Below are 25482 nucleotides of genomic sequence, written 5' to 3' on the forward strand. Positions count from 1 at the left end.
ACTCTTCAGACCTACAGATGACTACCCATTCCTGCTAACACATGTGGGGACAAATGACACAGCAAGAAACGACCTGGAAACCATCTGCAGTGACTTAGAGAACTTAGGCAAGAAAGTGAGAATTGGGAGCGCAGGTGGTCTTCTCTTCCATCCTCCCAGTGGATGGCCATGGAACAAGGAGGTGGAATAAGATTCTGCAGGTGAACAACTGGCTACATCGATGGTGCCGTCAGCAAGGATTTGGATTTCTGGATCACGGAGTGATTTACCTGTACGATGGACTACTTGCTAGAGATGGGGTGCACCTTACGAAGACTGGAAAACATGTATTTGGAAGTCGCCTTGCTACACTCATCAGGAGAGCTTTAAACTAGAACAATGTGGGAAGGGAAGCAAAAGGCCAGATAAAGCCATACACCTGGCAAATGCTATTGAGAACTCTTCTATTAGAAGTCGAAAGGAAGAACAAAGACAAAAGAATCTAAATAAAAATATTGGAGAAAGAAACCAATCACAAACTAAAATGTTTCTTTCTATACTAATGCACAAAGCATGGGCAACAAACAAGGCGAACTGGAACTACTAACAGGAAAAGAAATATGATGTCATTGGAATCACTGAAACTTACTGGGATGATCACATGATTGGAATACTAGGCTAGAAGGATACAACTTATTTGCAAGAAACAGACTTGATAAACGAGGAGGAGGTGTCGCATTGTATGTTAGAAACGCGTATATCTGTACAGAGATTGAATCTTCAGAGACAGGGAGTTCTGTGGAAACTGTTTGGGTAAGAATACAAGGACAGAACAATGGAAAGGACACCATTGTAGGCATTTACTACAGGCCGCCTGTGCAAGCTGAAGATATGGATGAACTCTTTATGCATCAAATGGCGCAGTTCTCCAAAAAATATGACACAGTTGTCATGGGAGATTTCAACTATCCAGACATTTGTTGGGAATCTCTCTCAGGCAAAACTAACAGGTCAAGGAAATTCTTATCCTCTCTTGCTGACAACTTTATCTTCCAAAAGGTAGGGGAGAAAACAAGGGGATCTGCTACCTTGGATCTAATCTTTATAAATAGGGAGGAAATGGTTGCGGAGGTAAAAGTGGCTGGGACCCTAGGAGGTAGCGACCATGCTATTTTAGAATTTTGGATAACTAGAGGAGGAAGACCTGTGAAGACTCAGACATCAAGGTTAGATTTCAGAAAGGCAGATTTTAAGGGATTCAGAAAGAGAATTGGAGGAATCCAATGGCTGGATATCCTTAAAGACAAAAATGTCCAGGAAGGATGGGAAATCTTGAAAAATGAAGTTCTCAAAGCACAATTGTTAACAATTCCGAAAAGAGGGAAGAATAGGAAGCCATGATGGATGAACACAGAACGTAAACACATGCTAAAAAGGAAGAAAGAAATGTTTATAAAATGGAAAGAGGGAGGCATATCTAAAGAAGAATATAATGCTGTCTGCAGAACCTGCAGGGCACAAATCAGATTATTAAAGCTGACAATGAATTGAGGCTTGAAAGAGACGTCAAAAGCAATAATAAAGGATTTTGGGGATATGTCAAAAGTAAAAGAAAATTCAAAGATGCAATAGGATTTTTACAGGATGAAAATGATGAAATGGTAAGACAGGATGCTGAGAAGGCTGAACTTTTAAATTCCTATTTTACATCTGTTTTCTCTCTGAAAGGAAATATAACATCAACTGTTCTTCACTGTCCTATTAAGGGAATAGAAGAATCCAGGATATCTATAAACCGAAAGATAGTGAGGAAACACTTAGCTAACCTAAATTAATTCAAGTCTCCAGGTCCAGATGAATTACACCCCAGAGTACTGAAGGAGATAGCAAAAGAAATTTATTAACCCCTCTCCATAATCTTTGAAAATTCTTGGAGAACAGGAGAAGTCCCAGAAGACTGGAGAAGAGTAAATGTTCCTATCGTCAAAAAGGGGAAGAAGGTGGACCCAGGCAACTATAGGCCTGTGAGTCTGACTTCTATACCAGGAAAGATCTTTAAACAAATAATTAAACAACATGTATGTCAGTACCTGGATAAGAATGAAGTGATTAAACAGTCAGCATGGGTTTGTAACTAATAAGTCATGTCAGACTAACTTAATTTCCTTCTATGATGGAATCACGGATTGGGTGGATAAGGGAAATGCTGTAGATATACTATATCTTGACTTCAGCAAAGCATTTGACAAAGTATCTCATACAATCCTTATTGAAAAAATGACTAGGTATGGAATGGACAAGGCAACTGTTAGGTGGATTCATAACTGGCTTAGTGATCGGACCCAAAGAGTGGTCATAAATGGCTGCACATCCAGTTGGAAGAATGTCTCAAGTGGGGTACCACAGGGCTCTGTCCTGGGCCCTGAATTGTTCAACATCTTTATCAACGATTTAGATGAATGAATTGAGGGTAAACTGATTAAATTTGCTGATGACACAAAGCTAGGAGGGATAGCTAATACTAAAGAAGAGAGAGAGAGGATTCAAAAAGATATAAATAAACTGGAGCAGTGGGCAGCAACTAACAGAATGGTTTTTAACAGGGAAAAATGCAAAGTACTACATCTGGGCAATAAAAATGAAAAAAGCATATACAGAATGGGAGGAACAGGGCTAAGCAACAGCACATGTGAAAAAGACTTGGGTATACTAATAGATCACAGACTGAATATGAGTCAACAGTGTGATGCAGCAGCAAAAAAGGCAAATGCAATTCTAGGATGTATTAACAGAAGCATTCAGTCTAGATCACGTGAAGTCATTATTGCCCTCTACTCCTCTTTGGTCAGACCTCATCTGGAATATGGTGTCCAGTTTTGGGCGCCACATTTTAAAAAAGACATCAACAAACTGGAGCAAGTTCCGAAAAGAGCGACCAGAATGGTGACCGGTCTGCAAACCCTGTCTTATGAGGAAAGGTTGCATGATTTGGGAATGTATAGCTTGCAAAAGAGACGACTGAGAGGAGACTTAATAGCGGTCTACAAATATCTCAAGGGCTGTCACATTGTAGAAGGATCATCTTTATTCTCATTTGCACAAGGAAAGACTAGAAGCAATGGGATGAAACTGAATGGGAGGAGACACAGATTAGATATTAGAAAAAAACTGACAGTGATCAATGAGTGGAACAGGCTGCCACGAGAAGTGGCGAGTTCTTCAATGGAAGTCTTCAAACAGAGGCTGGACAGACATCTGTTTGGGATGATTAAGCGAATCCTGCTTTGAGCAGGGGGTTGGACCAGATGGCCCAGGAGGTCCCTTCCTACTCTACGATTCTATGATTCACTGACAAGGCTGAAATTTGGCCCTTGAGCGAGCCAAGCGCGAGTCCTGACTTTAATCCGGATTGAAGGAATCCCAATATGGCCGGAATGGAGAACACCAGAGGGGATCGACCCTGATGGAACCGGTGTCCATGGCAGAACTAGGGTGTCCGCTCCGATGGCGCATGAACCGAGGAACCTTGTTTAGTCTTGAGGCCATGAGATCCACATCCGGAGTCCCCCAACGACGGAAAATCTGCTGAAAGACTTCTGGATGAAGAGACCACTCTCCCGAGGCAATGCCTTGGTGACTGAGAAGATCTGCCTCCCAATTTTCTACGCCCGGGATGTGGATTGCCGAGATGGGCGAATGGTTGGTCTCGACCCAATGGAGGATGTGACTCACTTCGTGCATGGCCATCCTGCTCCGAGTACCTCCCTGGCGGTTGATATACGCTACAGCCGTGGCGTTGTCGGATTGGATCCTGATGGGGGTGACCCGCGAGGAGATGGTGGAAACTCCGTAGAGCTAATCTGATTGCTCGTATCTCCAAAATGTTGATGGGACACGTGACTCTCGGTTTGACCAACGACCCTGTGCCGTGTGGTGACGAAAGACCGCACCCCAGCCGAGAAGGCTTGCGTCGGTGGTTACCATCAACCATCTTACTGGGAGAAAAGACCTCCCTTGATTCAGGGAGGACCTCGGTGTCCACCACCTGAGGGCTTGTCTGACCCGCAGGGACAGAAGGATCCGACAGTCCAGGGAGAGCGGGTTATTGTCCCAAGATCATTCCTAAAAAGGAAATCCGATGGATGCTAGGAACTCTCCTTTTTCCATGGAAGCGACAACTGATCGGAGATTCCATTCGGAATCACCGTACCTTGACAAACTGATTTAACAGTTTGAGATCCAGAATGGGTCGCATCGTCCCGTCCTTTTTTGGGACCACAAAAAGGTTGGAATAAAATCCTGTGAACCTTTGGTGATGAGGGATCAGAATGATGACTGCGTCCCTTACCAGAGCCTGAACGGCCCGAAGGAAGGCTCTTGTCTTTCCCTTGGGGGGAGAGGAAAGGAAAAAGCGAGTTGGAGGGGGAGAGGAAAACTATCTTGTATCCGGAGGACACCAGCTCCCTGACCCACTAGTCGTGAACTATCGCGAGCTAAGTGTGGCTGAAGGAAAGTAGGCGACGGCCTACTCTGTCGGTGTCTGCCGGATACCGCAACAAGTCATTGGTAGATCTATGAGATCTGGCTCCCCTAGATCCAGAAGTCCTAAGCCTGGGTTTCCAAGAGCGGTTAGGTCTGTATGAGACCTGGGAGCCTCTGTCTCCGCGCGGGGACGGACCTGATCCGGAAGAGAAGGTAGAGGAGGACCAACCGGAATTGTTGCGAAAAGATCGAAAGTGCATCATCTGTTGGTGGCGAAACGGCCGAACAGCCTTTTGTTGAGGAAGGCATTTACTTTTTCCTCCGGTAGCATCAGAAATGAGCTGATCCAGTTTCTCTCCAAAAAGACGACCCGTTTGAAAGGGGAGAGAAGTCAACGATCTTTTAGATGTGGCATCCGCCCGCCAGTCGCGGAGCCATAGGGCTCTTCTAATGGAGATCGCATTAGCGGCAGTTTGAGCAGCACAATTGGCGGCATAAGAGGCGTCCACTACAAAGTCCGCTGCGTGAATTATCTGCCTGGCGACCGTGGTTGCCTCCGGAGGAAGATTGGTGCCCTGGAAGGAAGTAACCAAGACTTCTGCCCAAGCGGCCATTGCCTTCGTGACCCAAATTGCCGCGAAAGATGGAAAAAGCGCTGCTCCTGAAGCTTCAAAAACTGAACGGGCAAGGTAGTCAATCTGACGATCGGAGGGGTTTCTGATTGAGGAACCCTCAGAAACTGATAGGAGCGTTTTCGAAGCAAGACGCGATACAGGAGGGTCCACCAGAGGGGACTGTAACCAATCCTTCATTAGGTCTGGATCAAAAGGGTATTTAGCCTGAGTAGACTTTTGCCCTGTGAACCGCTTATGCGGACGATCCCTGTGTTTCTAGACAATTTCCTTAAAGTCCGGATGGCTGGTAAATAACCTGCGCATACGCTTGGTTTTCTTAAGAATAGGATAGGATGTGCCGGAGCGGGAACATTATCCTCATCCAACTTCAGAATCCTGTTGACTGATTCTATAAAAGAATCAAGCGACTCTTGATCAGCTGGGGGATTCTGAGGGGCTGACGTGTCAGATTCGAATTCAGAGTCGGGCTCGCTGAGAACTCCAGGGGAGGGAGAGCGAGAGACAGGAGTCGCAGATGCTGAGGTGCGACCGAGACTAGGGGACGCGTCATGGGTCCGCTTTCTAGAGACCTGACCATCCCTTGAACAAATACTCCGTGCATAATGGATTAGTCTGTACACACGGTAAAAAACGCAGTGTGCTTTTTAGTAGCCAGTTTAGCCTCCTTAGATTGAGACATAGCGCTCCTGAAAGGGTTAACGGCAGCGTCTGTCTGCAGCTACAGGGAATGTGCCGGGAAGGGGTTAAGCTTTGTTCTGAGGGCAGATGCAGCTTACCCGGTCCTGTGCTGTGTCCCCCGGGAGGAATAGCGGTGGCCCTGCGGTGTCACCCGGTATCCGGCAGAATGCTCGCTTAACACAGCTCATGTCCAGAACAGGCTAAGGTAAAAAAGACATGGCCACCGAGATTAGAATTGCGCGTCTCGTAAGGGATGAGAGGCGCCAAGACGAGGGAGGCGCTATTCAAATTGCGGCCTAGTAAGCTGGAAAAGCCAGGGGCTAAATTTTGGGGCCTACCCTCGGTAGGCGCGGCAGCGCTAGTGGACGGCGCTATTGAAATTGCGGCCTAGCAAGCCGGGGACTACATTTTTTGGGCTACCTGCGGTAGCGCTGAGGGGGTGGGGGCGCTGGAGCGCTGACGCTAAGTCAGCGCTTCTCCCCATACCTCAACTCCAGTGCTCAGCGCTGTCCGGGCCATCCATGCAGGCTCTCATCCTCCTGGGCTGATGTAGCAGAGCTGGAGGAGTTCTTAAAGGGGCATGCTCAATCGATCTTCCCTATGGTAGGGGGATGGAGAGCTATGGGGCAGATTCAGGGCCTTCGGAAGCGCTGTCCAGTCTTTTCCGTGCGCCTGCCCTCATATCCGTCAGTCGTAAGGATCATCGCCATTATTGCCAGGGGAATCAGCCCCAAACGTCGCAGGAAAGTGTACGGGGAGGTATACTCCGTGTGCTTGCCTGTTGTTGGTTCGGGGGGGGAGCGGGCCGTAGAAAGGAACCGTTGCCCCCTTCACTCCGTTAATTAAAAAATAAAAACTTACAGAAAATTCAAAAATAAAATAAAAACGGTGGGGTCTGAAGCCAGACCCAAGTGCATCCTACAGACACTAAGCATGAACAGGAGAAGTCTCATCCAGCGAGAGGGTGTATACTGCAGGGGAGGAGTTAACTTTTTTTCTGTTTTACTTAGTGTCCTCCTAGTGGCAAGCAGCATAACACCCACGGTCTCTGTCCCCCAATGAGGCGTAGCAGAAATGAGCTTGTTCTGAAAACTTGAAGCAGTTTTTTTTTTTCCTGATTTTTAGTGATAGTGATCAGTACAACTTTCTGGTCTGACGTGCAGTTGTAAACTGTCACAATGAGATCACCAATTGCTGCCAAATGCGTTTACTTAGAATCAAAGAAACAAAGCCTCAAAAGTGAAATGATAGTTGTTTTTTTTCATAAAATACATGCATTTAAAGAACTGTCCTGAAAAGTGTTTATATTTGAAGGATATGGGGGGGATTTAATGGCAGATTACAATCATTCAGCATGTGTAGCTGTAACAGGACATTTGGCTCAGCAGGTGTTCAGCCACACCAGCTCCACATTGAAAACTTACATCCCACCAGCCTAGCTAGTATCCATAGGGGTTCTCTTCCTGTGTAACTGCTTCATCCAGTCAGATAGGAGAATATGGAGTTATCATACGGCCTAGCCACACACCAATTACATTTTTTTTTTTTTTAGATCTCTGGAACAGCCAAAGGCCTTCCAGGGTCTTGATCCTTTCGCGCACCCAAGGTGGAGAGCTACGCAGAATGGCTAGAAGCAGTGTTTGGTCTTAAAGTGTAAAGGGGGCCTGTTGTGAATTCGCTTTCTGGCCTATATCTGGTTACTATTGAAGGTAGTGGAGCTGGTTATATTGACAGAGGGGTCGCGAGTTCTCTTTCCGGGCTCCCGCTGGTGGTTACTGGAGCTGATCCAATTAACAGAGGCCTGCCACCTAATAATGAGGAGGATGACTTGAGATCTGGAGTCTCTGACTGGATTTAAAACAGAGAGGTTGGTAACTAAGCGGATTGCAGACCCCTGATCCTATCCACACAACTAGCAGTAGCCATGGAGCGTACCTACAATGATCCTAGACGCTTCGACACAGCCGGAGAATTAACTAAGCCTAAAGCAAGAAAGGGGAAATCTAAACTGCCCCAGAGCAGACCCCAAAGGAATAGATAGCCCCCCAAACATATACTGTCGGTGAGACAAGATTAAAACACAAACGCAGGTAGGAAAATAGACTGAGCAAACGATGGGGCCCACACTAACTAGACAGGAAAGGAAAGACTGTCTGCAATCAGGCAAAAAACCCTGCAAAAAATGCCCAACACGTCTGATAGAAAAATACTGAAGTCACTAGACTTCGCCCACTATATCAGCACTCTGGTATATTCTGAAAGCAGAGCAAAAAGAGGGACTGAGCTGGAAACTAAGACCTCAGGAGGCAGGAAAAAAAAATCACCAGCAGGGATAGAGGGAGTCAGCTGTCCTTTAAATCCAGTCAGAGACTCCAGATCTTCAGTCATCCTCCTCATTATCAGGTGGCAGGCCTTTGTTAATTAGATCAGCTCCATTACCTCCAGTAGCCACCAGAGGGAGCCCGGAAAGAGAACTCATAGTAAGGCCGAAAAGACATTAATCCATCCAACTCAGCCTATAAAATTCTGTCAGAATAAATCCCCAGATCTACAGCCTTCTAAAGAACCTAACAATAACTGTAAGATACAATATTGTTACGCTCCAGGAAGACATCCAGGCCTCTCTTGAACCCTTCGACTGAGTTCGCCATCACCACCTCCTCAGGCAGGGAATTCCAGATTTTCACTGCCTTAACAGTAAAGAATCCTCTTCTATGTTGGTGGAAAAACCTTTTCTCCTCCAGACGCAGAGAATGCCCCCTTGTGACCGTCACCTTCCTTAGTATAAACAGATCCTCGGAGAGATTTGTTTTGTCCCCTGATATACATGGTTATTAGAGCGCCCCTCAGTCGTCTTTTTTCTAGACTAAATAATCCTAATTTTGCTAATCTCTCTGGGTATTATAGTTCCCCCATCCTCTTTATTAATTTTGTTGCCCTCCTTTGTACCCGCTCTAGTTCCATTATATCCTTCCTGAGCACCGGTGCCCAAAACTGTACACAGTACTCCATGTGCGGTCTAACCAGAGATTTGTACAGAGGCAGTATAATGCTCTCATCATGTGTATCCAGACCTCTTTTAATGCACCCCATGATCCTGTTTGCCTTGGCAGCCGCTGCCTGGCACTGGCTGCTCCAGGTAAGTTTATCATTAACTAGGATCCCCATGTCCTTCTCTATGTCAGCTTTACCCAGTGGTTTACCGTTCAGTGTGTAATGGTGATATTGATTCCTTCTTCCCATGTGTATAACCTTACATTTATCATTGTTAATCTGCATCTGCCACCTTTCGGCCCAAGTTCCCAACTTATCCAGATCCATCTGTAGCAAAATACTATCTTCTCTTGTATTGACTGCTTTACATAGTTTTGTATCATCTGCAAATATCGATATTTTACTGTGTAAACCTTCCACCAGATCGTTAATAAATATGTTGAAGAGAATGGGTCCCAACACCGACCCCTGCAATACCCCACTGGTCACAGCGACCCAGTTAGAGAATATACCATTTATAACCACCCTCTGCTTTCTATTACTAAGCCAGTTACTTACCCATTTACACACATTTTCCCCCAGACCCAGCATTCTCATTTTGTGTACCAACCTCTTGTGTGGCACGGTATCAAACGCTTTGGATGTGGTATATCTTGATTTTTCCAATGACTCACCTTGGTCCAGTCTATAGCTTACCTCTTCATAAAAACTGATTAGATTGGTTTGACAGGAGCGATTCCTCATAAACCCATGCTGATATGGAGTTAAACAGTTAAGGGGGTTTTACACTAAGCGATATCGCTAGCAATATCGCTAAAACGTCACTGGTTTTGTGACGTTATAGCGATATTGCTAGCGATATCGCTATGTGTGATACTTACCAGCGACCGGCTCCCCCGCTGTCCATCGCTGATCGCGCGAGAATGTCCGGCTCCATTTCTCGTCGGGCGCTTCCTGCTGAGACTTCCTGCTGTGACGACGAGCGACGCTGGAGGCGGGCGGGAGGACGCAGGATCGCTGTGTGTGAATGGTAAGTATCGTCCGCTGCGTCGCTGCTGAATCGCTGTGAGGTCTTTCTGTATGAAAGCTCACTAGCGATCATTTAGCGATGCACCAGCGATCCTGACCGGGTGGGATCGCTGGTCGGATCGCTGGTGCATCGCTAAATGTAAAAGGGCCTTTACTCTCATTGAGATAATCCAGAATAATATCCCTCAGAAACCCTTCAAATATTTTACCAACAATAGAGGTTAAACTTACTGGCCTATAATTCCAGGTTCACTTTTAGAGCCCTTTTTGAATATTGGTACCACATTTGCTATGCGCCAGTCCTGTGGAACAGACCCCGTCGCTATAGTCTCTCTAAATATAAGAAATAATGGTTTGTCTATTACATTACTTAGTTCTCTTAGTACTCGTGGGTGTATGCCATCCGGACCCGGAGATTTATCTATTTTAATCTTATTTAGCCGGTTTTGCACCTCTTCTTGGGTTAGATTGGTGACCCTTAATATAAGGTTTTCTTTGTCTCTTCGGCATTTCACCTAGCATTTCATTTTCCACCGTGAAAACCGTGTAGGTGTTTAATATATTAGCTTTTTCCTCATCATCTACAACCATACTTTCCTCACAATTTTTTTAATGGGCCTACACTTTCACTTTTGATTCTTTTACTATTGATATATTTGAACAGCAGCTTGGGATTAGTTTTACTCTCTTTAGCAATGTGTTTCTCTGTTTCCTTTTTGGCAGCTTTATTTTTTTAGATGAAGAATTTTTCCCCCTATAGTTTTTTAGAGCTTCAACAGTGCCCTCCTGCTTTAGTAGTTTAAATGCTTTCTTTTTACTGTTAATTGCCCCTCTTACTTTTTTGTTTAGCCACATTGGGTTTTCCTATTTCTTGTCATTTTATTCCCACAAAGTATAAACCGCTTACAGTGCCTATTAAGGATGTTCTTAAACATTTCCCATTTATTTTCTGTATTTTTATTTCTGAGGACATTGTCCCAGTCAGCCAGATTAAGGGCATCTCTAAGCTGGTCAAACTTTGCCTTCCTAAAGTTCAGTGTTTTTGTGACTTCCTGACAAGTCCCCCTAGCGAAAGACAAGTGAAACTGTACAATATTGTGGTCGCTATTTACTAGATGCCCAACAACCTGCAGATTTGTTATTCTGTCAGGTCTGTTAGATAGTATTAGGTCTAAAAGTGCTCCTCCTCTGGTTGGATTCTGCACCAATTGTGAAAGATAATTATTCTTGGCTATTAGCAGAAACCTGTTGCCTTTATGGGTTTCACATTTCTCTGTTTCCCAGTTAATATCCGGGTAGTTAAAGTCCCCCATAACAAGGACCTCATTATGGGTTGCAGCTTCATCTGTCTGCATTAGTAGTAAACTTTCCATGATTTCTGTTATAATTAACAGACCCCAAAGCGAATTTGGTTACTATTTTTCCCTCTGTCAATATAACCAGCTCCACTACTTTCATTAGTAACCAGAGGTAGGCCAGAAAACGAATTCCCAACAGGGGCCCATCCGGAGCCGATGGTGCCAGAACTGCCACCCTGTGACCTTCTGTTAAGATGTGATCCTTCGTAGGTTTAGGAGTTTAAGGCCATGTGCACACTGAGTATTTGGTGAGTTTTTTTACCCCAGTATTTGTAAGCCATAACCAGGAGTGGAACGGTCAGAGGAAAAGCATAATAGAAATATTTGCATCACTTCTGCATTTTTCACCCACTCCTGGTTTTGGCTAATACTGGGGTAAAAACACTCAAATACTGGATGTGCGCATGTGGCCATAGCCACAAAACTCCGTCGAGATGGGAGAGAGGTGTGACCGACCAACAGGTTAAAAGGCTTATGTAAGGCACTCTCTCTTTGTCATGCTTGCTGTTCACTTCTAAAGGGGGGCCAAGTTGGGTAACATGCTAGAACATCAGACTGGTAGCTGACATGTTCCATCCACTAATGCCTTTTGTACTACTACCTGTATTTGCATATCTGACCACTATATATAATAGTGTGTTATCCACACATCCGTGTTCTCGGCTGAACTTCCAATGCTACCACGGCTGGTATCTGGCTCGAAATAAGCCCCGTCTGTTAACAGGATTATATCCAACGAGAAACTGGTGACAATCGTACTGGGCTGATAAGGTTGTTTCTCTGGTGCAGTCAAAGTGGCCTCTCAGGGTTGTGGTGCCATGTCAGTGGCTACATAGGCCACATTTTCTCACTCCTTGTGTCTGTGTGGACAGGGGTGTGTGTGTGTGTGTGTGTGTGTGTAACAGTGTGTACCCTCAAGCTGACCTTACGTGTCCCTAGGTGGTGCGGAATACCATATTGGTGGGGAAACCGTACTAAGTGATCCCTCCAACGTAATAGTGACAGTCGGGGAGGCGCGGTTTCTTCACAATATCCTTTAAGTGTTATAAAAAAAAAAAAAAAAGTGACCTACACACTGACATGAAACATGTATGGTGTTATGATCCCAAGGCTTACACATTCTTTGCTTAGGTTGATTCAAGAAAGGTTTTATTTTCACTTATCTTGACAAATAGACTGGGCACTTTAGAAAAATACAATAAGAAAAAAAAAAAAAAAAAAAAAAAAAAAAAAAGAGTGCATCTCATAGTGAAATCCCAAATACCCATGTGGTTATTTACCACAGGGCCCAGAATATTTCATTTTTATAAATTATACACAACCCAGAATAGCAATTTGGAATTGGAGGCAGCATCATTCCAGCATATAGAGGGGACGACAGGAGGATTGGCTTCAATGCACTACTTCATATATTAAAGAAAAGGGAATATATATATATATATAAAAATACAGTACATGTCAATGCAGTCCTAACAGCGTCCCTGACTAAACCACCTGTGAATATGACAGGACTAATGTGAATTACATTCATAGGTCACTGCCTCGCTTCGGGAGGCCAGCGGTTTGGCAGCTATACAGGACTGACAGCAGTTTTCACTCTTTGCAGTGTTTGTGCAAAACAGCAGCTTTATAGATTTAAGACATTAGGTCCCGTTCCCTTCTCGGCTACCAGGAAGAGAAGAACGGCTTCCTGCAGTGGAAAGTCTGTGTGAACGCGTTGCTCAGGTGGACAATCCGGCCCTGGCTCCCGCTACGACTTCGCTCCACTACTACTTTGGGCATCTGGACCAGCTGAATGGGCGACTTCTCGTCCTTTAATGCTTGAGTCAGATTCAGGATCTGATGGAGAGAAAGGAACTTAGTGCATTGCGCTCTTTGGCATGACGTTGGACTGAAGACATCCCCATCGCATGTACGAGAGGTTGTCCGGGGTTATGATCACAAAAGGTCATCCGTATCGAATTGGGGTGATCTGATGTCCCCACTGACCAGCTGGATTTAGTACCCAGGGTGGCCAGATGTAGACAGTTATATTGATAAAAACATTTCTTACAAGTGAACCTGCAGCTGTCTTGGCCATAATCAGGGAAAGTCCAAAATAAATAAAAAAACAACAAGATGACTGACCTGTCCTCTCATTACAGACATCTGCTTCTCAAAGGTTGCCTTGTCAAACCCCTTATCAGTCTGCGGAAATAAAAACGTTTTATTCACAATCAGCCACCCAGGTAGATGGCTCTTATCAAGCGCAGAAATAAAACTTCCCACTTACTTTGAAGAGCTCGTACAGATCCTCACAAAGGTCCTGTACAAAGTTCATGTCAGAGATGCGGGGAAGGATCAGGTCTCTCGTTTCCTGACTGAAGGGAACCTTTGCCTGCGGAAGCCAAGCCCAGAGGAAGGGGTCTGAAGAGGGGAGAGAATCGGGCAAATATGTCCTGTTCTTTCATGCATTTTGCTATGCAGCATCGACAGACCATGGAATAGGAAAAGCTCAGGAGGATAGCGCATGGCAAGGTGAACAGAAGGAACGTGTAAGTGACAATTTGCTGTATCGTAAATTAGCTAAAAATGACAGAATGACGATGTTACATAGCACCGTGATGAAAGTGAATGGGTCGCTCGGAGTCTTGCAAGTTGCAACAACTGTGAGAAACAAATCTCGTGAAATCCAAATCTGAATTTCTTGAAGCTTAAGCCTTTCAGTCACAGTATTTGTGGGGCAATTTAAGACCCACGTTGTGATGATGCATCTACGAGTGCCGTGTGTCGCTGTCTGCACCGACCCGACTTGGTCAGTGGCTTAAAGGTCACCACTTTTTTTTTTACATGTAGGCTAAAAGTTAGATTAAACTGGAACGGATGTAAGAAAATGCAGATATTTACTGGTGAATAAATTAGCACACATCAGCAGAAAAGTTAAAAAGGCACTCCTTACAGGCTCTCCATTCATCTGGATGTTTAAATGGAAAAGCTAGACCATTGTCAATTGCAGCAATCTGAATAATTGGCTCCTTTTCTGTCCAATCCTGAAACCAAAACAAAAAAAGCAATGAGCATCTGAGCAAACTGATAATGAGCAGGAAAAACCAAGAGCAACACAAAAGACATCTTGCCTTAGGTACAGGACCATCGCTGGATTTTTCAGATCCTTCTATGAAATCCTCTTGGCTTTCATATCGAATTAACCAGTTGTCATTGCCTCGGTCTGCAAGAAAAACAAAGTGACTGGTCATCAGCAGGCTCAACCAATAACAAAAAAAAAAAAAAATAATATAATCTGTTCGCTTCCACAATGCCAGCTAGACTCGTTGAGAATAAAAGGTCCACTGATATAGGCTTATAATTGTCTAAAGTTTTTATAAGGGTCGTTCCAGATCGACTCATGTAAACAAGACGCCATTCATCCAGTGACCATACAAAGTGTTCACTCGTTGATTGATTTAATAGTTATTGGCAGAACATCACCCCATGGTGAAAATCGTATTAACAGCGACATGCACTGTGTACATGGTGTCCCTCTCACCCTCGTGACTTCCTACCACTTACCGGTATTTCTTATCACATAGTCTAGAATGACTAGCCTCTCAAACTGAGATTGCAGCTGCTTCCTGATGTTCTCGGGTAAAGGTTCAGTTTCGAACCTCCTAAGCCAGTAGTCCGCTTCTTTATACCCGTCCACAAAAAGCTGAAAGGAACCGACCTGCAAAAAATAAGGAAAGAAGAGTGTCTGCAATGTAAGCTGCATCACTTGAGACCACCTCTTTAAATGAGAAGTGCAAGGTTTAAAAAAAAAAAAATCCTCCGTCCATTCAAGATTGGAGAGGATTTTTTTTTTTTTTTTTTTTAATTCTTAGGTGGCCCACAGACTCAGAGTGGCCTGTTACTCAAGTAAGGGGTGCAAGGCACCGGCCTGCTGATCGCTGGATACGATCAGCCTCCGTCCCCCTGCGCTTCTCCCAGGCTGCAGAGGTCAGCTCTGCTTAGCAGTCTGGGAGGGCGCTCAATTTGCATCAGATGCACAACTATACAGCTGGTCTGAACTGTGAATTATCATCAGGAGGGCACCGCTTCCTGCAGGAACCTGGGGGCCGGGAGCTAATCGCTCCAGAAGAAATTATGAAAACTCTAAAAAGATCATGTATGTAAAAGTCAACTATGCAAGAAGTATCTGAATAAAGAACTTGCAGCTATGCTCTTGGGTCCAGTTTTCAGGAATGTGCTGCTTTGATAAAACCATGAATACAACCATTTTAAAAAACAGAAGACTTGACTGCACCAAATCCATCACACAGATGACACCCAAGGACCCCACCACTTGTACCCATGTCTGTTGGTTCTAATGGGAGTCAGATGTTTTCATGCTGCATTATTTCCGTTTTCTATGACAGAGGCTCCGGCAGCTTCTTACCTTAGGAGGTAAACCGATACGGTGAAATTTGCGGCCCACTGTTGGCACTTTTTCTAAAGCGTATTTTTTGCCTCTTGATTTAGCACGGTCTATTGCACTGTAGTTAAAGGTTTCGCTGACGAGCCAGACTGCCTTAAAAAATAAAAACAAAAAGGGAGAATTAAAAAAAAGGAACAGGTAAGAGTTAAACGTGAAATCTGAAATTTCTACAGGAAGACTGGTGGAGGAGCCTGCCAACAAGACAAACATTTACACTAGGCCAGCGATCAAAGCCAAACAGGCAGTGATAAAGGGTTTGATGAAAACTATAATATGGAAGACTAACTCCTCTGCTCCACAGCTCTGGCTGCAATATTGGGGACTCAGTCCTCATCTGACATCAGGAAGCTGAATTAACTTTTACTTTGAGGTTCTGTATCTGTGTAGGGTGAGCGGGGACAACAGGGCAATCAGGCTGACCCAGTCATCTCTCACCGGTACAGTAGCAGTGTAATCCATTAACATATCAAAAGTTTCAGTGATTGCAATGGGGAATATGGTTCAATATACATCCCACCCGTCAGAGAACTGTAAAACAAATGCCTTTACCTTGGTTTTAGGTACAACGCCTAAGCCCAGCTTTTCATCTACTAAATATGCTCCAGCCTCAGATAGGTATCCCTGATTCGGGACAAGGCAACCGCGCCCAAAGCAGCAGGGGCAGCAGACTTTGTGAAAATATTTGGTCCATTTCGGGTTAAGGTGACCGTAAGGCTCTTCGGATTTTGGTTTAAACACTCCAATTATTTTCTAGAAAAGTAGCAAAAAAAAAAAAAAAAAAAAAAAAAAAAAAAAAAGACAGGGTCACAATTTCTGATAACACAGGATCCAACATTCACAATAGGTGATGGCACCGCTCACCTCCTCCCCCCCTCCTGTACAATGACTACTTCTATATACAGATCACCTCCTCCTGTACAATGCCTTTTGCCCATATTAGCACAGTATAATACATATAATAGGATATGCTCGGAGTGTAAATCTGAGCTGAAGGAGAAGTGCACAGTGCAGGTGTGACATTTCTTTCCTATTCTTGGCAGCTTATGCCCATTAGCAGAAAGCCCCGACAGCTCCGGTCGCTCTGCAGTCTGAGACCGATGGAAAGCACTTTCCATATCTATATATTTCATTATGGAGAGTGACTTTGCAGGAGAGCTGCTGCCAAACTTGCATAGTGAACGTACTGTGGTAAGGAACGTGCAGGGTGAGACTATACCCGTTACCAATTCAAGATAGTTTGACCAGATGCAAAGGACCTTAAGGCCATGTTCACACGTTGTTCTTTCATACGTTCCAAAAGACAAGTTTTCAAATGGAGACAGCTTGAGGAGATTCTCTTTTTGGGATGGGAGTGTTTTTTTTCTTGCAGCTTTTTGGTTGGACAGCGCCTAGTTCGGAGGGGATGGATTCCATCAGGAGATGCTTGAAGAAAGTATTAGGTACGGTCATTTTTCAAAACCTCTTCCATTAAAAAAAAAATTATCTCTGTGTACAGATACATTAAGGCGCTGATTAAGGCTGGAGTTTCACATGCCAATGTTAATGACAGGGGTGAGGAGTAAGCACTACCTAATTTATTAAAAGGTGCAATCTTTAAAATTAGTATTCCCCCTCCAATACTAGGTGTCATTCCAGCTCTTCCGATTGGCATCCCCTCGTCCTTCTTTGGGAGTCTTGCTGAGATTCAGGCTAAGTTCATATGTATGGTCTGGTAAACCTCCCCACATCATGAGAGCCATACTGTACCATTCTACGTCATCAGGGGGTGCAGCCTTGCCCGACTTTAGATCATATTACATTGCCTCCCACCTCTGTAGAGCTCTGGACTGATGTACGAATAGTTCTAGGAAAGCTTGTATTTGGATTGCACAAAGCTTCACTAACATCCCAGAAATTACTACTCCCTGGTTAGACCTTTCTATGGTTACTGCACTCAAAACTCATCCCACGGTTGGGACTATTCTTTCATGCAGCAATAATGCTACAGTATGTTCATGAATCCCCCTCCATGCACCCCATCTTGGGTAATCCACTTTTACCCCCCAGGGATAGAAGATGACGTTTTTCATTCCTGGCTAAACTGAGGCTGATTTGGAGTGTGATGCATTTCAGAGTTGAAAACATATGGCCTTCGAAAGGCACATCCTCAGGGCCCCTCTGCTCAGCTCTCTCACTCCAGCCTACAGCTTTTTAGAAAGTCATTTTTATGTATGCTTGAACACATGTCCCTTAAGGGATATTTTGTCTCTCAAATTCCCTTCCCCTGAACCAGCCAAAAAAAACCATTTTCAGACCCATTGGGAGGGTGATCTGGGTGGTATCCTGACGAAGGATTAGTGGAGACGTGTCTGTACCCAAACACACAAATCACTCATCCGCTCACAATTTCAAGAGGCCGTAAAAAAAAAAAAAAATAATAATTATCCCAGGTTCCAGCTTACCAACACCATATTCCAGTGTCACGTGTTGCAGACGTGGGGAGGAGGGTGATCTGTTACATATTTCTTTTGATCTTGCAAACTTCTTTCCCTTTTCTGGGAAAAAGTACAGCTAGTGATATGTAAAAATCACAGATCTCATCTCAGACCTGGATCTGGCTCTTGTCCATCATCCCTTTAAAAATGTATAAACATTCAATATGGAACACCCAATTGCATCTGCTAGGGCATGCATTCCTCTTATGGAAAGAAAGATATGGCTCTGAGAATCTTTACATCCAGTTAATCACTTTGTGACATTACCTCTGATTGCGTTCAGCCATCAGATATTGTGAGGATACGGTTTATTGTTGTTTTTCGGTGGCTACATTTGACTTGCTGAACCCGGCACGATTAGCGCCTTATGTATTTTTATTTGAAATGTAATAAAGATTAATAATAAAAATAAATAAAAGTAGTGTCCACCTTCATCCATGCATCCTTTACGGAGAGATCTGACTGCTGTGAAAACGCCAAAAGCTGAGGCACGCAAACATATCGGGGTGCTGAACAATACCCACCGCCTTTGGATCTTTAACAAAGTAACTTCCACTTGATCCCTGGGATATTCGTTCTGGGAAGACCCCGCCGTCGATGGCTTGCTCCGCTCTGTGAATGATATCAGCAAATTCAATGTCATCCAGAATGACGTTCAGCTCTTCGTGAGCAGCGTGACCTACAGATGAAATATTAAACAAAACATATGCCATTAATGGCAATACCACGCAACAAGTAGACATCTATAATAAACATAATGATGTGATTCAGAGCGGGGGCGACGCTCAGACATCGGAAGTCACCGGCTCATTGATTTTTCCCTTACTGTCTGGTCATTGTTAGCTGCGGGATAACTAGTCCTGATACACCTCATTATAGGATTGCAGCCTTCTCGAATGACAAAAGGAAATGCCAGATACAGAAAGTGCAGACGTCATGTGGACTTTTCCTCCGAGAGGCTGGCAGTGATCTAAGGGATAAGCGCAAGCTGCCAAATGATGCATTGTAGGAGGGGGATAAACACGTAGGAATTTAGGAAGATCAGTGTCAACCATATTGACATCTGCTGAGTTATCCGTACTCCAGTCATCTGCCCTCGGTTTACGTCACCACTTTTGTCGGCCATATATCCATCTCACAGTGAAAATACTTATCTGTATGTGAGACTTATCACTGCCAAGGTGCCATGTCGGATGCCATAAATAGGAGAGTAAAGGGCTGCCACGTGTGCAACTGTACAATTACATCAGAAAGTCAACACGATCAATCTCAACTCTGAAGTCACCCAAGGAGGTTCAAGACCGTCGGAGGAGTCCATCCATATCTGGCACAAGCAGATTCTTTTATGTCCAGCAAGATGCTTGTTGTGGCCTCCATTGATCAGACTTTTTTCCAGCACATTAGACAGGGATGCGATCAGAGAAATTTGGGGACAGGTTGTCACCTGGACCTCACCTGCCGTGTGCCATTATCTGCTGAAAGCGGACATTAGGTTATATCTTGGTCAGTGGCCACGATATATCAGGACTCAGGGTTTCCCAGCAGATCATTTCCCCATCACACGGCCTCCACTTAGCTATTCCCCAATAGGTGACACACCGATCTGTCCACATGATATCGAAGAAAGCATGATCTATCATACAGGTGGCCTCCTTCCATTACTCCATAGTCCAGTTCCAGTGCTCATGATCCCATCACAGCTAATTTCAGCACAGGCTCATTGAACAGTCATCACCTGTATCATGGCCAGCAGGAACATTTTTCAGCACTTTGTTCTACAGTTCTTAATAATCACCTTTGCTCCCCAAATGCCTTGTAAGCTCAGGGGCCTTTCATTTCAGGACGGTCCTTACTTTCCTAGGTACTACACCCTGTATGCCAGGAGCAGTCCACAAGTCCTGACAATTTGGAGATGCTCCGACTGTCATACAGCCATCAAAATTCGGCTTGGAACCAACCTTACAATTGTCCGTTTTAGCCCTGGTTCCAACACATCAACATCAAGGACTGTTCAGACTAAACACCTGCAATGCAGTTAACATAAGCCACGGAGTAATACATGGGGTGCGAGGAGGCATATTAATAGCTTTTAGTTAGCAGCATTCTTCTCTTTTCCTGAGCGCTTGTTCAGTTTCACAGATCACACAAGCCCAGATTTCAGATGTCCTCATTAATATCCATGTACAGGAAACGAACTAGCATCTCACACCTGTGGAGACGGTGTTATAATCACCCTCCGAGATACAAGAGCTGCAAGAACAGCTGATCTGAGCTTTATGTGATGGTGATCGTTACTACACACCGATCTGATGGGATACGGCTAGAGCACAGCAATGAGCGGAGAGAGCCGATGCACGCTGCCTCTTCTCTACTCACAGGAGGTCGGATATCCTCTGAATGGGGCGATCAGGGTCCAGGGGGTAGGATCCACATCAGTCAGACATGTATGGGATGAGATCACCGCGTTAAACCTATGGAATAAGTGCTGATAGATCTGTGAGATGTATCACAGCAGGGTTTTTCAGATCACTAAGGTCGGCCTATCACCATGAAACGCAAAAAAGTTAAGTTTACTTTTCTATGGCGCGCCCTTCATCCATGCCTGACAATAAGAGCGTGTACTCAAAGATTAGTGTAATGTCACTCAAGGTAAATAATGTTCTCCAGAAGGCTTTGTATACCCCCTGCACACTGCCAACCTCACGCCCTGCATGTGAACATAATATACAGTCCGATGGGGGTGCGACTCCTGTAATCTCAAGAATGGGGCTCCGAAATACCCTGTCAGGAGGCAGCGGTGGTCACGAGCATGGCTACCGCACTGAGCCTCTTACAGGGAATCGGGCACCAGGTTTTTGCTTACTCATCTGAGAGCATAACCAACAAACCAGACGAATACACATGATATTTACCAATAAATCTCATGGGTCATGTGCATATGGATTAAATACGCCCATCATCAAAATACAGATGAAGCTCAACAAAAAGATGATTTATAGGCAATAATTGTATATAACAAAGTAAGTTTATTAGAAAACCACGTGCAGCCCCCAGCTGACAGCGGTACTGCTGTGTTATCCCTTGGAGGTAATTTTATCATTAGGAAAGGAATTTTTTTCTGTTATGCCGTTTGGCTATATGTTACCTAGGGTACACAGGTGTTACTATCATAAGGAGATGAGGGTCTCATTTGAAATTGTCCATGTTATTATGATATGATGTTGATTTAACTATTCATAGCAGACACCTCTTATATATTATTGTACTGTCTGTTGACTGGCTATGCACGTCTATTTATGATCATGGCGGTGAGCCTATAGCCCACTCCCTTCTTTCCCCATATCTTGGCATGTGTTTTTAAATGGTTTTCTAATAAACTTACTTTGTTATATACAATTATTGCCTATAAATCATCTTTTTGTTGAGCTTCATCTAAGAGCAGCATAGTGTAGGGGAAGAGACCCAGATTCCAGTGGTGTCTCAACTGCTACACCCAGTAAACAGTTTAGCTGTAGCAGAGCTCAGGAAGCGAAGTCTGCCCACACCACTGATTGGCAGCTGTTTAGATTAGCATTTTGCTGACAATATACAATCAGTGCTGGGGTGGAGTCGGACCCTTGATAAAACAGCACACAGCCTAATGAGAGACACATCGCTGAATCACTGCCTCAGGCCCTACTTCATTCCGCCCTCAGATTACAGAGCAAAAAACCCTTCTGACAGATAACTTAAATTTTACAATCCATTTAAAGGCAAATTATGATCTGGTGTGACAGTACAGAAGAGAAGCCAAAGGCAGCACCGAGCGCAGCAGAGTCACAGAGCACAGCCCTCTAATCCCTCAATCGGTCAACATTTTATACAAAAATAAGGGACATGCACCTGATATTCTGCTACAGCAGCTGAAAAATCAGCACAAATTTCTTAGAACATGTAATGGAAATCTGATACACAATATATGAGGAAAAGTCCCCCTTCACCCAGAAGCATTTGTGGGGTCAGACCCTGATGGGGGGGGGGGGGGGGGGGCCAGGCTCACAATCTCCATCATTGGTGTTGGATGGGGCTGAGGTCCGGGCTCTGTGTGGCCACTCATGTTCCCCCCCCCCCCCCCCATGTCTGTATGGACCTTGTGCACTTGGCTCAGTCATGGGGAACAGAAAAGGGTGAACCCCATACTGTTCTCATAAAGCTGAAGCCACTATTGTCCACAATGTCTTGTGCTGAAGTATTAAGATTTAGCATCACTGGAACTAAGGAGCCAAGGCCACCCCCCAATAACAACCCATAGCATTATCCCCCTCCACCATCTGTACAGTGGGCATAATGCAGTCAGGGGGTAACATCCTCCTGGAATCACCAAACCAGACTCCTCCATCAGACGGAGATAGAGAAGTGTAATCCGTCACTGCACAGAACACTTCTCCAGAGTCCAGTGGTGGTGGCAGCTTTACACCACTCCATCCGACACTCGGCATTGTACGGCATTGTACTTGGTGATGTACGGCTGCATGCAGCTGCTCAGCCATGCAGCTCCCAGCGGGGGCGCAGGGTTTGAGCTGATGTTATACCAGAGGAGGTCTGGACTCTGCAGTTATGGGGTCAGCAAAACCCAGACTCCTCCATCAGACGGAGATAGAGAAGTGTGATCCGTCACTGCACAGTACACGTCTCCTTCAGAGTCCAGTGGTGGCGGCTTTACACCACTCCATCCGACACTCAGCATTGTGCTTGGTGATATACAGCTGCATGCAGCTGCTCGGCCATGAAGATCCTGGTGGGGTGCAGTGTTTGTGCTGATGTTAATACCAGAGGAGGTATGGTCTCTGCAGTTATGGGGTCAGCAGAGGGGTGGTGCCTTCTGCTCCTCAGCCGCCACCCTCTCGCTCTGTAAAGTTATACTCCGGGCGGGGGAGTCTATAGACCGGGTTTTACACATATTTACTAATTATAGATCCTGTGCGCCACCGGCCCTACACATGTCCCGCAGTGACCGCCAGGCGGCGCCCCGCACTCACCCGCACTGCTCAGCAGACTCTCCCGGTCTGAGGACGAGCTGAGCCGCGCTCTCCCCTTCCTCGCCGCCTTCGGTGAGGTGACCCCGGTCCTCTTTAGCAGCGGTTCTTCTTCTCCTGCTTTGTCTTCCTGTGTTCGGCCAGGGAAAAGCCTGACCGCACTGCCGGGAGCCGCTCTGCCCGCCGCCTGTGGAGTAGTGACCGGGTCATGTGGCGACGTAGCTCCTTCACCCTCAGCAGACGACTCCAAAACCACTAACAACGGCGGGGACGCAGCCCGCTCTTCCCGCTTCTTCTCCTCCTCCGCCATCACACCCGCCCGGGGAACGTAACATTAACACACCGCGACCACCGGAGGCATCCCGCACACTGACCGCGGTGAACCGTCCACACACGTCACCACAGTGATTTAGAGGTCTCCTATTGGCTAAGCCGTGGCACAAAAGCCGCTCCCATTGGTTGCTACCCACCTAATACTGCCGCACATGCGCGCTTCACTAGTGAGAGGGTCATATGACATGTACTGACCAATCAGCGCTTCCGATAATACATAGCTAGAGGCAGATTGCGATTTACTGCTGGCTAAGCCACGCCCCTGACAGACGCTCCTCCCACAACCAGGTGTTTCTCAGTAGCAGGATAATTGTCCCTCGCTGCTCTCCGTCCTGCAGTTCTTATTTTCCCCTCTAGGTGTCATGTTAATGGGGGGGGTGGATTCTTCATTTTTTGTCTTTTCATTTATGATTACGGCGATACCAGACTGGTATCTTTTCTATTTATATATTTCAGTGGCTAAAAAAACTCAACTTTAAAGACAGACAAAATAGTTTTCGGTTGTTTTCTGTTAGAGCCGAGTGACGGCTTCTTTTCTCCGCAGACGTTGGGGGGTGATCAAAGAGGATGGATGTGAAAAACAGCAATTCTGGGGTCCTGTAATTCTGTATGTTGATAGGTGGGACTTTTTTTTTTTGCAAATGTGACAATAACAAATGCTTTATTTATTCTTGAATTGGGAGAAGAGCGGTGATCCAAACTTCAGAGATTGTTTTATATTTATAAAAAAAAAAAAAAATTTCATGTCATTTTTTATTCTTGAAGCTGCGGTCGTTTGCTGATGTGTCCAGTATAGGCCCAGTATGGCGCAGGCGCGGGGACTATGGGCAGGGACGTTCCCGGCCCCTGATTGCAGCCTCCCCTGTGACAGGGGACACAAAGCTCAGGTCGCACCATGGCGGCTTCCTTTTACAAATTGTTGGGGTCCCAAAGGGTAGACCCCAATGATCACTAATTACTGAAATGGGACTAATACTGCAATAAATAAAAGTCCAGGATCGGAGAGGCTAGAAGAATGGCAAATCTCCAGATCCAAGGTCAGGAGTCCATTTAAAGGGAATCTGTCACCGGAAGTTGCAGGCCTATGTAAATGGCCTGGGTCCGGTCTGATGGGCGGTGTTTCTTCTTTTTTCTCCACCCCATCCATGGCCCCCGTTCGCGCTCTTCTCCGGTATTCTTCTCCATCGTTCGCGTGGGCGCAAAGCAATCTTGCTTCGCGCACACGCAGTATGCTTTGCCCAACTGCAGGCAAAGCCGAAAATCATTACTGCGCATGCGTCGGCCACTATGTCCCGGAACACAGTGAAATACTTCCGGAACATGGTGACTGGCGCATGCACAGTAATGATATTCGACTTTGCCCGCAGATGGGCAAAGCATACTGCGTGTGCACGAAGCAAGATTGCTTTGCGCACGCGCGGACGGGGGCCACGGATGGGGTGGGGAAAAAAGAAAAACTGCCCATCAGACCGGACCCAGGCCATTTACATAGGTCTGCAACTTCCAGTGACAGATTCCCTTTAAGAAATCTATACACAAGATCTGATCACCCAAGCCATAGTGCAGCCCAAGGTGGACACAGGAGAGGGCCCCTGTGCAGGAACAGTACCTGGGCCCTTGTAGTCCAATAGCTGCTCATAACGTACAATCTCACCTGCTTTCATGGTGATAGTGGCCCCCTTACATCTTGGACCCCCCCCCGTGCGGTCGCGCAGGTTGCACCAATGATATGCCCGTCCCTAGTGTGTGAACGTGCACAATTCCCTCCAGGCTTTTGATCTCTAGTGATCGCTTTGTTATAGGATCTCGTTAAGCCCTCTACTGGACAAATCTATTATAAATTGAACGCTTTGGAAAATTTTCTGCTATTACCATCTTGGGAAAAAAAAAAAGCAGCCAAAATGCAACATGTGAACATAGCCTTAAAATAATGTTAGATTTGGCCAATGCAGTAAAATAAAATGCCCAAAGAACACATAATGATAATCTTTATTTATATAGCGCCAACATATTTTGCAGCGCTTTATAATTCAACAGTTCATATACAACTTTCAT

General features: G+C 45.3%; 1 protein-coding gene across 2 annotated transcripts; it reads right to left on the reverse strand.

The window, feature by feature from the left end:
* Positions 1-12287: 12287 nt before the first annotated feature.
* Positions 12288-23578, reverse strand: PI4K2B (phosphatidylinositol 4-kinase type 2 beta). Of its 2 annotated transcripts, XM_073585268.1 has the most exons (11): positions 23098-23578; positions 18604-18758; positions 16862-16993; positions 16155-16355; positions 15567-15698; positions 14705-14858; positions 14272-14363; positions 14094-14184; positions 13428-13561; positions 13283-13342; positions 12288-12994 (listed from the first exon to the last, which is right to left on the reverse strand). In XM_073585268.1, exons 1-11 carry the CDS (start codon positions 23402-23404, stop codon positions 12821-12823), a joined length of 1632 nt encoding a protein of 543 aa, XP_073441369.1. In that variant the 5' UTR covers positions 23405-23578; the 3' UTR covers positions 12288-12820. The 2 variants fall into 2 exon arrangements, with proteins under 2 accessions (XP_073441369.1, XP_073441370.1); XM_073585269.1 differs by lacking the exon at positions 16862-16993 and having other exon boundaries at positions 23098-23577.
* Positions 23579-25482: the final 1904 nt, after the last annotated feature.

This window comes from Dendrobates tinctorius, unplaced genomic scaffold, assembly GCF_039654945.1.
Source record: "Dendrobates tinctorius isolate UK_male_01 unplaced genomic scaffold, ASM3965494v1 ptg000086l, whole genome shotgun sequence".
NCBI lineage: Eukaryota > Metazoa > Chordata > Amphibia > Anura > Dendrobatidae > Dendrobates > Dendrobates tinctorius.